This window comes from Urocampus carinirostris, chromosome 7 (assembly GCF_059441175.1).
Source record: "Urocampus carinirostris isolate Australia breed hairy pipefish chromosome 7, RoL_Ucar_1.0, whole genome shotgun sequence".
Taxonomy (NCBI): Eukaryota; Metazoa; Chordata; class Actinopteri; order Syngnathiformes; family Syngnathidae; genus Urocampus; species Urocampus carinirostris.
In genome coordinates, this window is record NC_142355.1 from 24,602,512 (window position 1) to 24,619,115 (window position 16,604).

Here is a 16,604-nt window from a genome sequence, read left to right on the forward strand (position 1 = left end):
CAGCAGAAAAAGTGTCAACAATGACAGAATAATATACATATTTTATTGCATTACTATGTACCCTATATTCTGCTGATATATGGACCAAGATTAGAGTTCCCTTGTCCCAGTTTAGGGAAATATGTTTCCCCAGCAGGAGAGTGAAGAATTGACCCGATCGGATTATTTCCACCTGTGCACTCTGTGGTACCGGTGCTTTCATTTTCACCTAAGCAGAGACATAAATACAAAAACAACTTGTTTTATACACTTTATGATTGAAATATTTAAAGGGACAGTGTGTAATGTTTAGTGCTTCCTAGTGCTACAAAAAACTTGGTGGGTTGGCAGTAAAATAGAAGAAATGGACAGACGGACGGACGGACAGACGATCCTGAATAAAATACCTCGCCATTTTGCATCACAATCAATCCTCCTTGGTAGTAGATAGAAACAGACTTGGAACAGTGATGTCCCACAATTCTACAGGCTTCATTCTCCACAAGCACTCTGAAGGTCCCCTCTTCTCCATTACACATGTCCTGGGTACATTAAATGTAAAAATGGCCGAAGCAGATGTAAAAACATTCAAGTAATACAGTAGTGGTTCCTTTTTTGAAATGATCTTACCTGGACCAGGACATACTGGCAGAGACCAGGAAAGGAATACTTCAAGCCATCAAAAGTGATATAATGGGCCTCCCCCACTGTGCGGCAGATGCCCTCACAGAACTTTGTAGTGCAGCGCCACTTCCTCTTTTCGCAGACACTGAAAGAATAAATATAGGTCAGGTAATCATAAATTAGAAGACTCCTACAAAATAATAAATTACCAAGTGTTACAGTCCACTGGTATGCTAAGTCCGGATGCATACGGCTTGTTGTTACGGTAACACGGGCACTGCTCTGGTGCAATGCAGCCTCCCTGATGGCGAACCTGAAATATCATATACTGTACCATAAACACATAATATATGATATAAAAAGAGAAAAAAAATCAATATTACCGGTGGATAACGAACACCAAAAAGTTTGAGCATATTACTCCTGTATTGGCTAACTTGCACTGGCTCCCAGTCCACTTAAGATGTGACTTTAAGGTTCTCTTATTAACATATAAATGTTTGCATGGGCTTGCACCCTCTGATCTCTCCGATTTGATTTCCCCCTATGTTCCTGCACGGAGTCTGCGCTCGGAAAATGCCGGTCTACTTGTGACTCCGAGAGCCAAGAAGTCTGCGGGCTCGAGAGCGTTCTCCATCCGGGCCCCGGTGTTATGGAACGCCCTGCCTCTGGAGATAAGATCTGCAACCTCAACGGAAGTTTTTAAATCGAGGCTTAAGACACACTTCTATTCCAAAGCATATGATTGATGCCCACCTCATATTCTGTTTTGTCCTGTCTTTTTCCGACGCCTGCCTGGCTGATACGAAGGAGAAGGATGATTTGGGATGGGTCAGCGGACCGGCGTCTGACCTGCAGCATGTCAACCCCTGCATTTACCAGCTGGCAGAGACGGGAGGCACCGTCGTGGCCGTCATAGACTTTCTGGACTGGTTTGCAGGCTGGGGGCGTCGTTGATGTCATGCACTTTCCGGACATTTTCAACATCTTACCTAATGTTTACTATTATGTGTACAGTAATGCTAATTGTAATTCACCCTGGTCAATCCTGTAAGGGGGATTGCCACATGTGAGGTCCTTTCTCAAGGTTTCTCTTTTCTCCTCACACTGAGGTTTTTGAGTTGTTCCTTGCCCGCATGCTGGTTTAAGATCAGGTAATTGTGTAATTTTGTAATTGTAATCCTGTGCAGTCCTTTGAGACATTTTTGTGATTAAGGGCTATATAAATAAATGTGACTTGACTTGACTTGACCCAGAACCCATTAAGCATTTTCTTGTTTGGAAAATTATGACCTATGGAATCTTCAGGATTAATTTGTTTATAGAAAGTTGCCAATGAGGTATTCCGAAATTTTTCTATTGGGTACAAAACGTGTAGTGTACTCAATTATGCAAAATATTTAATGCGCCGGGGTACTCGAGAACTTTAGTCTCAAAGTTGAGCCATCAGGCTTGTTTCCTGTAGAGCTGTGATGCCATTGAAGGAACACAACACTTTCAAAATGGTAAATACCATTAACACATCATGTGACGCGACCTCCGAAACAGACAGCGATCGTAGTGAACAGCGTTTGCATACCGCTCATTTCTCCTTGGAGGTAGGCAATTGTGGCTTTCCTTTGTGTTTTTTGCTGCATGTGTCACGGTTTGTAAAACTTTGTCTGGCTCGTTCCCCGTTAGCGTCTGGGCGGCTGAGAGCTTTCCTGTTTTATTTTCTTCTGGTTGGCGCACAATGGCTTCCCACCGTGTGTTAAGTTTTACCGTGTAACATGGTTTATTCCCGTCCGACTGCACGTTTATCACCGTAGCCGTTTTCGCTTTTCGTAGTTGGTTTACGGTTAGCCTGGAAGCTAACTGTGTGTCTATTCTTGAGTTTTTCCGATGAGTGTGCGACTTTCTTTTGCTGATATGTATGTCCCAGTTAGTGGCTCTATGTGTGGGATTTTTGCCAGTTAGTTCCTTTTGTTGTATCATTATTGCATCCACCTGCAACACAATACCTAGGCATTCTCAAAAATAACTACATAAAACTTTGCTTAACACAATCGATAAACTCTTATATCAATTAGCACGGGTGGGTGGTTTTCGCGCAGCTGCATGGTGCAGAAGTTCAGGGTTCAAACACAGCTACCGCAGTGGGGTATCCATGTTCTCCCGGTGCCTGCGTGGGTTTTTCTCCCACATTCCAAAAACATGCATGTCAGGTTAATTGGCTGGTCCAAATTGTTTTATCTGTGCAAGTGAGTGGTCTGTGTGCCCTGCGACTGCCTGGCGACCAGTTTAGGGTGTCCCCTACTGCCAGAAGATAGCTTGGATGGGCTCCAGTACCCCCGCGACCCTACTGAGGATAAGCGGCGCAGATAATGGATGGATAAATTAGCACATAAAACAATATGGCGACTGGCTAGCTAGGGTGGTGTTATCCTCATGCTCTTTTCAAAATGCTTAACTAAAAAAATAACTGGAATATACTGATGATATTTATTTATATTTTATGCAAAATTACATGTACTATTTACACACATTGTGCATGTTTAGCAATTTAAGAATAACTTTCATGCTTGTATTTGTTTTGAGGTATATATAGATTGGCAACATACAGGACTTGTTCTCAAAGATACAATCAAAAGAATTTCAAGCATGAATCTAAGACTACCTACCGTGCCAGGTGGACAGAGACAGCCAGGGATACAAGCAGGAGAGACACAGGGGAGATCTGCATTCTGGCAATTCCTGGCACATTCCAGGCCTGTTTCCCCCACACCACATTTTGCATGGACCAGTGGAGGAGGACATGTTGTAGAGCGCTTTTCTGCAAATACCGAACCCAACAAGGAAGGGTATCATAAATTTGTGTGACTTTTATTGCACTTTGTTTACCCTCCATGTGACCCCATGGTGAACCTCTGCTCCATCTATGGTTCACACTCCTTTTTTTTTAAAAATGCAATACTATGGTACATCAAGAAGTTTTGGACAGAAGAGTGCACCTTTGTTTTCCCAAAGTGAAGTTAAACAGTAGCTTTTAATCTCTCACCAGCAAGTGTGACAATTGGAATGGATATAACTAGTACAGTGTGTATGGAAAGGTTTCTGTGTTTGAAGTAAATATTGCATGGCATCACCCATCACAGAGTATAAACAATAAATGTTACCTCTGGAGTCTGCCAGGTCATCATCATCATAATAGAAATCAGACAGCAAAGTGCTCATTTCTTCGGAGCTGCAGCGCATGTATCCATTTTCACAGTAACTGTGAATAAAACCCCAAAATAGTGGCTCAAGGTGAATGAACGTATTTGAAGAAAATCTTTCAGAATTAAATTTTTTCTTCTTCAGGAAAAAACTAGCTGACTCACTGATATACTCATCAAACTTCCGTCAAAACAAAAAGACAAAACACAATTTTTGTCAAAAAGGAACCCAAACCACTGTTTTAAATGCATGTGATGTACATTTTTGAGCTGCTTTGTTGATTTTTTTTGGGTTGTTTTTGATAAAACTACCCAGTTTTTCAAAAGCCAACCCATCATTCTGGGGGGTTTACACCCCCATTTTTTTAAAGGTTTTATTTAAACAAAAATACTGTTTTTGGGGGGTGACGTAATATGTGCTGTTTAAAACATTATTTTGTGTAAAAAGACCCTTTTGGGGGGAGAATATAACCCGACTAGAGACCAAAATTGGGTTATTTTTTACTTGCTCTTTTCTCACCTTCTGCATATAAGATGTTTATCCTCAGTCACCAATCTCACGGATCCCTTAACCGCCTGGGTTTTAGGGTCACCACTTGTTGTGGTGTTTTTTGGGAAAGTACAGCCTGGCAGTGCCCAGGCTCCTCTAGGCTGTTTTATTTGGGTTGGGGTTTGCGTCCCCACATGAAACAGATAGGACTGGGTTTATTTTTGGTTACCAGTGGCAGGCAAAGCCTCTGATCTGACTAAGACATTTGCATCCATTATTAACAACAACAACAATAATAATATTGAGAATATTTATTATAGATTCACGACAGTCCGTCGTGTTGAAGAGGGAGCTGAGCCAAAAGGCAAAGCTCTCGCTCTACCGGTTGATCAACGTTCCTACCCTCACCTATGGTTATGGACTTTGGGTCATGACCGAAAGAACACGATCCCGGATACAAGTGGCTGAAATGAGTTTCCTCCGCAGGGTGTCTGGGTTATCCCTTAGAGATAAGGTAAGAAGCTCTGTCATATATAGTATTGTCCAGGAGGGACTCTATGTAGAGCCACTGCTCCTCCGCATTGAGAGGAGCCATTTGAGGTGGCTCAGGCATCTGATAAGGATGCCTCCTGGACGCCTCCCTCGGGAGCTGTTCCATGCATGTCCCACCGGCAGGAGACCCCGGGGGCGACCCAGGACACGCTGGAGTGACTATGTCTCTAGGCTGGCCTGGGAACGCCGCGGGATGGTGGGCTGGAGGAGGTGGCTGGGGATAGGGACGTCTGGGCTTCCCTTTTAAGGCTGCTTCCCCCGCGACCCGACCCCGGATAAGCGGAAGACAATGGATGGATGGATGGATATTATGGATTTAATTTGAATATGGATGCTTCTAGTTAAATTTATTTCAAAATCTCATACCCCAGGGGTTGCTTCAAGTAACCCACCTACCCTCATTTAAGGAACTACCGATGTAGTGCAACATAAATTGGCAGACCACAGTGTCTCATTGAAAGTGAAGTAGTACACATTTTACATTGTGCGTTGAAATCCGATCATTATTTTTCTGTATATGCGCTGATTTATGGCATTACATGAAAAATATCCCATATAATAGAGTTAAATATGCGTTTTGACTGAAAAAATATGCTCAGCTGTATACTGACCACACGCTGTTGTGATCAGCGTAGACATCATTAGGCTGGTACAGCTGTCCATCATGCAGACACGAGCACTTCTCTGCTGTCACACACTCTCCTGAGTCACTCAGGTATTTTCCAGATGGACAAAAACAACCCTCCTCGCACTCTCTCTTCCCACTGCATCCACCCTCCGCTCCGGACAGGGAACGACAAGAGCGGTCACATTCGCTCCCGCAGGCCTCGTACACTTTTCCGCCTGTGCACTCCATCTCTGAGGGGTAAAATAATGGTTAGTGGGCTTTATTTCAGATCATTAGACTCAAGACTCTTTTCAATATCTGCAAACACAGTTTTTGTACCAGATAATTTAGGTATTTTTTACGGAACTGTACGGAACATAGAACATTTTATTTGCATATGCTATTTCCTAACTTGTGTCACCATTGCAACCTCTGTCAAGGTCCATATTTTTAACGTGCATTTCTGTGACGCGCTCGAACAAACTTTTCTTTTTTCATTTTTCTTAGGGGTTTAGGTGTGCGTTTGGACTATACCTGAAAACATTTTGAGAGCATTCTGGAATACGGCATCACAGTGTGGTATGCTGGTAGCACGGCAGCAGACAGGAAAAACATAAAGTGATTTAATCAACACTGTCCAAAAGATCTTCGGCTGCTCACTACCCAGTCTAGAGGACGTAGCCGGCTTGCTATACCGTAACAGAGCAATCAACATTATGAAAGACACATCCCACCACCTCTATTCCCCTCTGGAAGGCGCTACAGGTCCCTCAAAACAAGGACAAACAGGCTCAGAAACAGCTTCTTAACCCACCCGCACAAAACTGAAAACATATCATGCGACTTTTTGGGTGTATTGTTTTTTTGGTGTTGCTAACTAAACTGAAAATATATATTGTTGCACGAAACTAAAAATATATATCTTGTGACTTATTTGGGGTATCTTGTTGCTGCTAAATGTTCTTGCAATTCTTTTCATTGCACTATTGTCACGATGCACTATTCTTTTTCATTCACGAATGTTGTACTATTGATACAACTTTCGGCCAGTCTCTAAGCGCTAAGTTGTAAATATTCTGTATATATTTTCTTCTTCCTCTTTTTCTCTTTTTTTCTCTATGAAATCTTTAATACAAGTTTACCCTGGAGTATGGAAGGAGACCAAGAGGAAGGCCGTGATTGACGTGGATGGATGGTGTTATGAGTGCACTGTAGGAAAGAGGTCTAAATCTAGTGGAAGCTAGACACGTTCTAAGGGATGGGCAGGGCTCTTGTATGATGCGGCAGGGGTAAACCAGTGAAAGCAGTCGGGCCCTGCTGTTGAACAAAAGAGTGTGTTGTGTCACCCTGACCCGAGTGACATGGGCGCTTTCTTGTGTCCTGTTTCATCTGGAGGGACGAAAGCATGACCAACTTAGCTGCAGAGGTGCCTAACTTGTTTCGGTGTTTGGGTTTTTGGCTTGGCCATGGTCCGTAATAAGATAATTGAAAAAATATTAAAAAAAAACAAAATCTGGTCTTATTAAGTTTTACTTTTAAAATTCTATTAAATTGTTTTAAATAGTAATAAACTGAGCCAATCAACTCTTTGGCAGATATTTTTTCTGATTTTCCAAATTCCTATGTTTATTTTACTTCCTTTACTGATGATTTTTTTTTCTGTGAAGAAATCTGCAACTGCATTTAGACAAATTCAAAATACATTTAATTTAGAATGTTTTGTTTCATCCAGAAATTGTATCCCAATGCTTAATTTCACTGTCTTTTTGTGAGTTGTGTTAAAAAAAAGTCTGTTTTGTCTTACCACAGAGCGATGGAGAACGCCAATGGAGTAGTACTCCTTTTGCAGAACAGGCAGCCGCATAGGAAGCCATTATAGAGCAGAGGCATTCCTCGCCATCCACACATGAACAAACGTCATGACGGCAAAAGCGTATGAAAGGGGCGGGATTGACCAGGGAGTGGCAAGGGCTGAAAATGTCGGCCGTCATCATTGAGCATCCTTCTTCTGCAAAACGAACTACAAAGTGAAAAAAAGATTAGTTATTGTATGCAGAAAACTAACACACGTTTCTTTCTTAGACTAAATGAGATGCTAAAAATGCACGTACTCATTGTAAATACATGGTTGTATCGATTAATACTGATCCATTACCGCTAGTCGGAAACTTCACGATCATTGAATAATTGAGTCCTCCACCTTGAGTCAGTTTAAAATTACGATTACCACGGCAGAAACATCTTAAAAATGTTTCATTTTTAATTCAATAACTACATCCAACATATTAACAGTATAAAAATTGAATAGAAAAAAATATATTGCAACTGTTTTAGAACAAAAGCTAAGAGAGTCAAACCAAAAAACATCAATGTAACAAAAATACAAATAGCGTATAACAATGTCAACAAGAAAACTCATTCATTCATTCATTATCTGCACCGCTTTTCCTCAGTAGGGTTGCGGGGGTGCTGGAGCCCATCCCAGAGAGCATCAAGCAGTGGGAAGGGGACACCCACAACTGGTTGCCAGCCAGTTGCAGGGGACACAGGGACAGACAATCACTCGCTCATTCACACTTAGGGACAATTTTGTTACGGCCAATCCACCTGACTTGCATGTTTTTGGAATTTGGGAGGAAACGGGAGTGCCCGGAGGAAACCCACGCAATCACGGGGAGAACATGCAAACTCCACACAGGAAGGTTCGATCTCATGACCTAAGAACGGTGCCCTACACGCGCTAACCACAGCGCACCCATGCTGTCTAACTGGAAAATAAAATACGTTAAATTGCTCAATATTTTGAAAATCTACTTAGTAATGCAAATTAAGTGTCAATTGTCTCTTATTGACTCTATTGCCATTGAGACAATGGATTTCCAGCAACATGTTTTCATTTTTGGTCGCATCTCAATGCTCTCTTGATTTTATGTAAATGTGTGGTTTTAACACAGTGGCAGACCATTTTACCATTCAAATGACACCTGCAATGGTTCTTTTTGCAGTTAATGAAACAAAGTCCACGAACTGTTGCCCTTCCTGTTTGCCTATTTGATTTCTAGCCTCTGGTTAGAGGTGGGCGCACAGATTTGGCCCTCCCCTCTGCCTATCAGGCAGGATACAGCAACACTCCAGGTAGGGAAAGATCCTCAAAAGGTACCTGTCCGCCACACTCTCAGGCAAAAAAAAATTTAGTGGTCGAGAGTGCTAGGTGAGAGAGAGAAGGACTGTGCTATCGACATAGACAAGCGGAGCTGTGAGGAAATTGGTGGCGGAGTGAGGTCGATAGATAGATAGACCACCCCTAGTATTCACAATTTCAGAGTGTACTGGTTTGAGGGTTCAAGTGTGTTTGTGTGTACGAGCGCCTTTACCTTTTTTTGGGTTGACCGCACAGGGATCAGTTGGGGCGTTGTGGACAGACTTGCAATCGCCGTTGATCCTCCAGGACTGACCGAACGCCACCGGATCAGCCTCAACCAGCCCGTACGTGGACAGGAAGTCGTCGCCTTGGTTACCGTTAAAGTTTCCGCAAAGGCCACAAGTCTGCCCTGCCCAACGTGGTCCCAGCTGTGGGACCGAAGACAATGTGTTTCAAGTTTTTTATTGGAAAGAGAAAAAAAATGCCGTAAGGGATTGAAAATACCTTCAGGAGCACCCGCCCCCTCCCATCCCAGTCGAGATGAAGGTCATGGCCATATTTTAGATGGACAGACGATTGGACAGATCTTTGGATTTGCAAGCGACCTGGAAGTTGAAAAACATACTGTTTAAAGTCAGGGATGAGCAAATACTGATATAAGGTATTACCATCTGATTAGAGCCTTTTATAAAGCCACAATCGCAAAACATTGGATGCTACCGGAATCAAACCTGGGTCGCAGCGGTGAGAGCGCAAACTTACTTTAACTAGACTACCAGTGGTAAAGATGCCTTATAAAAAGGCACTCGATTTTATCTCAATATCCGATTTTCTTACACACAATACCAGAGACAAATGTTAGAAGATGGGAAAAACAGAAAGATAAAAACAGAACGATATAAAAAAAACACAAAAAAATCATGACGAGGGAAACAACTCTTTGGTGTTACTGATAATAAATGAGACTTTGATGGAAATCAAATAATTACAGTCTAAACTCTATGTTGATATTGTGTTCATAGTTTACATTGTCAATAAATGATTTTAATCATAGCCGCACATATTCAACATTTGTCTCTTACAATGCTTAGTTTTGTCATGATTACCGATTGGAATCAGCTGTACCCGCTCATTTGGCGCAAACCGCCGCGGGTTCTGATTGGCTCCCTGTCACTATTTGAACCCTGTACTGTCAGTTCTGTGGGGTCAGTCCATCTGCGAACCTCAGTAAACACTAGGCAAGCCTTTTTTGACCCTGACTCCCACCTCTCCCGTTTTTTGCTCTCGTCTTTCTCCGGCTTCCACCCGTTTTGATCCTGACCACGTCTGCTCTCCAGTCCCAGCTTACGACCTCTTTTTGTCCCGACTACGTCTCCTCTCCCGTTCTGGCTTACAACTCGCTTCCAACCCCGACCACGCCTTGCTCTCCCAGTCCCGGCTACCGACCCGTTTTTTCAGTCCCTGACACCGCCATCGCTCGCTATGGAAGATCCACTTCCGCGTTCGGAGCACCATCCGATTACGAGAGCGACTTGCTTCCCACGTCCAGCGAACACCTGATCCTGGGCGCAGCCCTTTCTCTTTCCTCCAATAAAACTTGTTAGAAACGTAACGCAATTGGGTCCTGTTTCCGTTCTGGTCCTGACAAGTTTGAGCTGAAAAAAAGTGAAAAAAAATTATAACCAAATCCAATATTAAAGGAAAAAAATGTTAGGATTTAAAGATATTTCTTTAAATGTATCAGTCATTAAATTGGATGTACAGTACTAATAGTATTAGCATGTGATATGTGGTATCGACTTCGGTGACTAATCAAGATTTGGATATTAGTATTGGTCTGAAAATATGTGGTATTAAATATCCCTATTTGAAGTAAAGTAGGGCTAATTTGCTTAAAAGGTTTTTAAACATTTTCATTTAAAAAAACATTCAGTAGAAGTAGAAGTGTATCCCAAGTATGTGAAAGCAAACTTTCTTGTGTTTTTTCAGGTTTTTTGTTTTATAGCCTCACCTGTCATCTTGAAAATAAAAATAAGAAATAGTAAAGACAAAATATATTAAATGTTTATTCATTCAGTGTTAAAGTTATTTTTCATTGAATGTCACGATTTTTTGATCTCATCTCATTAGCCGTACCGCTTATCCTCATTAGGGTCGCGGGGGGGCTGGAGCCCATCCCAGCCATCTCCGGGCAGTGGGCAGGGGACACCCTGAACTGGTTGCCAGTCAATCGCAGGGCACACAGGGATAAACAACCCATTCACTCATTCACACCTAGGGACAATTTGGACCGGCCAATTCACCTGAAATGCATGTTTTTGGAACGTGGGAGGAAACCGGAGTGCCCGGAGGAAACCCACGCAAGCACGGGGAGAACATACAAACTCCGCACAGGAAGTCCGGAGCTGGATTTGAACCCACGACAGGTTCCCATGACATGAACTGTGCCGCACAAGCGCTAACCACTGCGCCGCCGGCTGCCGATTTTTTGATTTCCTTTTCAAAATTGATGAATTTTCACATTAGTTTATGAACATTATTAACATATTAATGTATGTAATCTATTGATGTAGTGTCTGCAAATGCAGAAGGAGGCACACAATTCTCTTGCCTCAAGGATTCTAATTTTTAGTCCCAATCAACGGAATTAGTGAGAGCATTAGCAAGCTGGTTGCAACTCGAGCAATTAAGCAATTTTTTTTCTAATTGCATCGACTTTTTTCATAATGAAGGACTTTACCTATCTATTGTTTTTTTTATTCAAAAAGAGCAGCTTATAAGTTAAGGTAAAAAAATAAAACCTTTTTTTCCTCTGCTGGAGTATTTGATATTGCTTTCTTGCTCATCCAATCAAGTGATAAATACGATGTAGGTTCATTTAATTATAAATCTGTGCTGTTGCTGTTGTGAGACATTTTTTCACGTCATGCCCATCAGGCTTTTTTATCCGACCCGCCAGACGATAATTGTTATAATATAACAACAATATAACCAATCGTAAATTAAGTACTATTTAAAAAAACATGTCTTTCCTGCCAACTTTGTTACCATTTGTGTGTTTAAAGAAAACACTATTACTACAAAGCCAAATACCAAATTCAGTGCTGAAAAACAGGGAAATATTATATGACTTTGCTGTGATTCTAAAAAAATAGAAAATAACTGTAGAAAAATTACAAAAATACTACTACAGAAATACTACGATACGAAAATACTACTACAGAAACATTACCACAGAAATACTACATAAATAATTCCGCAGAAATATTACAATGGAAATACTGTACAACAAAAATACAACTACAGTAGTACCACAAATGTCACGGTTGCCAAGGCGCCCAATTTGCCCCGCCCGTGTGGCACCAGCTGTGGCTCGTTGACAGATTGGCTTCCCTTCTATTAAAGCTCAGTGCTCTCACTCACCCTTTGTCAGTCCGTCAACGAACCTCTGCACCCGCAAGACGTTGGTTTTGACTCTGTCCGGTTTCCTGCTTGTGTTTTCTGTCCGGTATCATCCTGTCTATTCTGTCCTGTTTAATATCGATCTCCAGTTTCGTTCCCGTCTAGTTTGTCCAGTTCAATTTTGATCTCCAGTGTCTGGTATTGTTTCCGTCTATCTCGTCCTGCTTGTTATCGGACACCAGTCTCTGGTGCCTGATATAAATCCTGTCCGTCCCGTCCTGTCCGGTATCGACCCCAGCTGTCCGATGTCTGCTCGTGCAATTGGTATCGATCTCGTCGTCCTCTGGCTTCCTGACATTCCACGCCAGACTGCTGCCTTACATCTCCCGCCCAACGATCGCCGGATCACTAGCGTTTGGGTTAATGTGCATGACTGCCCCGTTTTGCGTAAAACAAAGCTTGTGTGAAAAACATCACGCATCCGGGTCCTCATCCTGTTCCGGTTCATGACAACAAAAATACAACAGATCTACTATAAAAGGTCCATTATGGAAATACTACAGAAATACTACAGAATTACCGCTTTTATTTTAGCATTTCAGACTCAATTTGATGAATTGGTTATATTTGAAAACAAATATAAAGAAATATAAAATGCTAACATGCCTGCATATACACTTTACATAAAAATTAAAACATTGGACATGTCTCCAAGATCTGCCTCTTGTCCAAATGTTTTAACCCAATCACCCTACGACTCTAAATAAGTGGCCACCCCTGGTCTAGATCTTCCAGGAAAAAACTTATTAAGTGACTCTCCTTCATTAAAGATCACCAAGCGACGTAGTGTAGTCACTGCACTGATTTGAACGCTTCGATTTTGACAGAGGTCCGCGCTTTCCGACTTCTCAGATTATATGAAGTACGTTCTCGCATGTCACACGCTTTGAGTCGCAAAGGACAGCTGCTTCCCATCAAAATGTCGTACCATGGTGCATCGGGGTCTGGATTTCCATTCCGTTGACAGAAACCATCCCTCCGTGCTTCAGCTTTACTGTCATGCCCTCCAGTGAAGGCAGACTGAGGGTCAGCGAACGCGTACACACAGCCTCCTGATCATCTGCACACTGAAAGACACTTCAATAATAAGCTGTCACACATGCACACAAGAAATGGCAGGGATGGGGGATGCTGAGTTATTATCCTGCCAGGGATGTCATTTGGGTTCTTACGTAACACGATATATCTGTGCCATCTTGGTTGGAAAGTTATCCTACTCTGCTTTAGGGATATCTTAGAAGTTTGTAAGAGGGGAGAAGGATTTCTATAATTTGTTGACTCAAAAGTTCTTCAACACGTTTAATATCAAAAGTTTAAAGCAGGTTGTATCAAACTCATTTAATCTCGGCGGCCACCTGGTAGAAAAACCATTCTCACGGGGGCAGGACGTATTAATTACAGGCTCACATTTGAATTATGATTTAGGGAAGTAAGATTCAATTATTAAACAATGAGTAAGGGTTGTTATTTGTCAATACTATTACCTTCACTAAGAATTCATCTCCTGTCGTTTTTACGGCCGTACCAGCCTGAGATCGGCCGATTTCGGGAAGGTAGGCAGGGTCGGATCTGGTTAATGCTCGGATGGGAGACCACCTGGGAATACCAGGTGCTATAAATAGGTCGTTTGGCACACGCTCTGCTGAAACAGCATTGACTGTACCCCCTTGTATAGTCGGTAAAAATGAATTTTAAAAAATGAAACAAAATTGGATATTTTGTTATTAATATTATTAATATATTATTATTATTATTATTATTATTATTATCATTATTATCATTATTATCATCAACTGTGCAACTATCAAATTAATCTACACACCAGTTTATTTAATTCAGTGAACGTTATTCAGAAAGTGACAAACTAATGATTTTTTGTTAATAGAAATATTTACCCGCATATAGGAACTTTGCTGTTAGATTTGACATGTATTGTAGAAAGGAGCTTCTCTAAACTTCCTAAAAAAATACCCGATTTCTATTTCTTTTTTAATTTAATATTGTTTCTATTGCCTCAAAACAGTCCATCCGTGACTTTTATTTCAAGCAAAATACGGGTTTTATCAATGTTCTTTGGTTGACTAATAGTAGGTAATTGAGCTAGAGTGGGCAATTTGTGAGTGGCGCTCGGCTTTGGCGACATCAGTGGACATATTTAAAAGTGCAGCTTTTTTAAAATCTTGAGCTTTTCTCAGAATCGTCCTGGGGACCGCATAAAATTAACATTTAACCAGCAGGTGCCATTAGTTAGACACATGTGGTTTAAAGAATAACTAGTTTAATTGGAACTACACAAGCAAGGGTGTTACTGTAAAACAATAACAATCACTACTTCCCTCCACTTTATTAAATATCGGTATTATCTGGTAGTGTTTTTAAATGATAGTCCTAAAAAACTAAAACGAATAAAATCCAATAGCAACCAGGGCCTTTCTCCAGGTCCAGTTTGGAATTCGTATGTCTCATAATAACAGTTTGAAGGTAATGTAAATAGCTAACTTTTATAAATGATTGACTGTAATTCGTCAGGAAACCTTACAGGTTATAATGTGGTGGTATACGCAATACAATTTAGATAATTTTCAAAAATCTTGAACGTCCATTACCTGCACATTTTCGATAATGACAGAGAAGTTCTTTTCGGCGCAGTCTCTTGCCAGCAGGTACTGACACGGGCCAGTGAAGGTGAAGAATTTGTTGTCAAAGGTCTTGAAGTGGGATTGCCCTACGACCAGACATTCACCTGCAGACACGGGAGGAAAAGGATGATTGGACAGATTAGCATAATGAGGTCAAATGAAGGACTTTCATTATGCTGATTAATGTTTTAGGATTTTTCATTTAACAAGATCAGTAATGTGGAAAAGTATATATAATATCAGAACATTACAGTGTAAAGTATTAGAAAAGAATCTTCTGTTTATTATATAAAAGACACTTGAAATTAAGTATGCTCAAACTGTGAAGATTGAGGTACAAAATAAGATTATATTACAGTAAATTCCAGACAACAAGCAGCTACTTTTGTTCTGTATTTTCAACACTGCTTCTTACAACATGATGCAGGGTGTCCCCATTGAGTTGCCTCAACCAGCATCTAGCAGCCGGCTTAGTACTGGTGCGGACTGTTTAGTTCAAACAATGCATCGCGAGGGCCAGCGGAGGGTGATGAAGTGATTTCTGCCCAGTGAACTGAATGTCAAAGTATAGAATTTCAATGAAGCTTTGGGTAAATGTGAGAATAACTATGCCTCCCTTCTGAAGTCAAATGCCTCATCATCTAATTAGTGATGTGGATAAATGATTGAACAAAGATTACCACTGTTTCAATGGAGTAAGACCGATCTTGGCAGAATCAGCTGGGAAATGTCTGGTACAGTAACATATTGTGTCGCGATTAAGACGCCTTCTTTGCGAATCGTATCCACAGCTGTCAATCTTAATCAAGTAGCACAGAGGTGTATATTAATTCAATTGGCTTTAACATATATGCAGGAATGCGACAGAAAACATTTTTCAAACCAACTCAATGTACTGTACTGATTAAAATTTGAAAGCCCTTTGACTTTTTATGTAGTTGTAGCAATACTTAGTCTCCTCTCTGTCATTTTGTCATGTGCGCAAGAAAACTTAAGATCATGCAACTGATCATGTAGTGTTTTTTACCTCACGTTTCTTGAAAAACTGACCCAATGACATCTGCTTTTGTTTAATTATTGTGGTGATCATAGACATATTACGGCCATATTCTTTAGCGAGATCACACAAACGCTTCCCCTTTTCATACATTTCTTGCTTTGTTTCGATGGCCAGTAAAAGTATCTTCCTCTTCTTTTCTCCTTGTCCTCTTTTCTGCATGTCTTACGTGCGTTCCATTGTGAGAGATAGCTATTTGTTGCTTTACCATACAGTAGACTGTTTACAGAGCAGGAAGGGGTTACGGAGAGCATGCCGGGATTCACACATCTTCACTGTGTAGCTATTTGGTACTCTGGAACCGGCGTATGGCAGCCTGTACTGTACTGTATTTTTGGCGTTGTATCCTGAACCGTCTTTGTGACTAGAGGCAATATTTTTTCATTCAGGTACTTTGTAACCTGAAACTTTCATATGTATAGACATTTATAAGTACATTGAATTTTGTTTTGAGAATATTTTGTATATGAAAATGCCATTTCATTATTATTGACTGCTGTGCTAGTTGATTAGGATTGACAGCTTGGCACACAGTCTCCAAACTACGTGTCCAAATCGTGGCACAATGTGTTACTTTTCCTTACTAAAAAATATTTTTTTAACCCCCCGCATGGGGATTTTACCGAAGCAAAGTTGAGTTTCCCCTTTAAATCTGCGCATATGACTTTTAATAATTTGCGCTTTGAAGTCCGGAGTTGACAGTCTGCTATATACATTCCATTTTAGGTGACTGTGGTTTATTGACACTTACTGGGACAGCCTTCATTGGTACATTCCCACGATCCGTGTTGACACACACTTTAAAAAAAAGGAGAAAAAAAGCAAATTTAGTTGCCGCATTCTTCATCATTCGCATCC

At 41.1% G+C, this 16,604-nt stretch overlaps 1 protein-coding gene across 1 annotated transcript in view; it reads right to left on the bottom strand.

The window, feature by feature from the left end:
- The window catches only part of vwf (von Willebrand factor), a 67,517-nt gene that overhangs the window by 36,291 nt on the left and 14,622 nt on the right, over positions 1–16,604 (bottom strand). The window contains exons 10-22 of the mRNA XM_088340281.1: positions 16,498–16,544; positions 14,657–14,793; positions 12,979–13,117; positions 9,093–9,193; positions 8,821–9,016; positions 7,251–7,466; positions 5,451–5,697; positions 3,759–3,856; positions 3,264–3,415; positions 813–916; positions 610–748; positions 387–521; positions 62–208 (exon numbers count right to left, since the gene is read on the bottom strand). Of these exons, the coding sequence (XP_088196407.1) occupies positions 62–208; positions 387–521; positions 610–748; positions 813–916; positions 3,264–3,415; positions 3,759–3,856; positions 5,451–5,697; positions 7,251–7,466; positions 8,821–9,016; positions 9,093–9,193; positions 12,979–13,117; positions 14,657–14,793; positions 16,498–16,544 (1,858 nt within the window). The remainder of the gene's footprint in view (positions 1–61; positions 209–386; positions 522–609; positions 749–812; positions 917–3,263; positions 3,416–3,758; positions 3,857–5,450; positions 5,698–7,250; positions 7,467–8,820; positions 9,017–9,092; positions 9,194–12,978; positions 13,118–14,656; positions 14,794–16,497; positions 16,545–16,604) is intronic.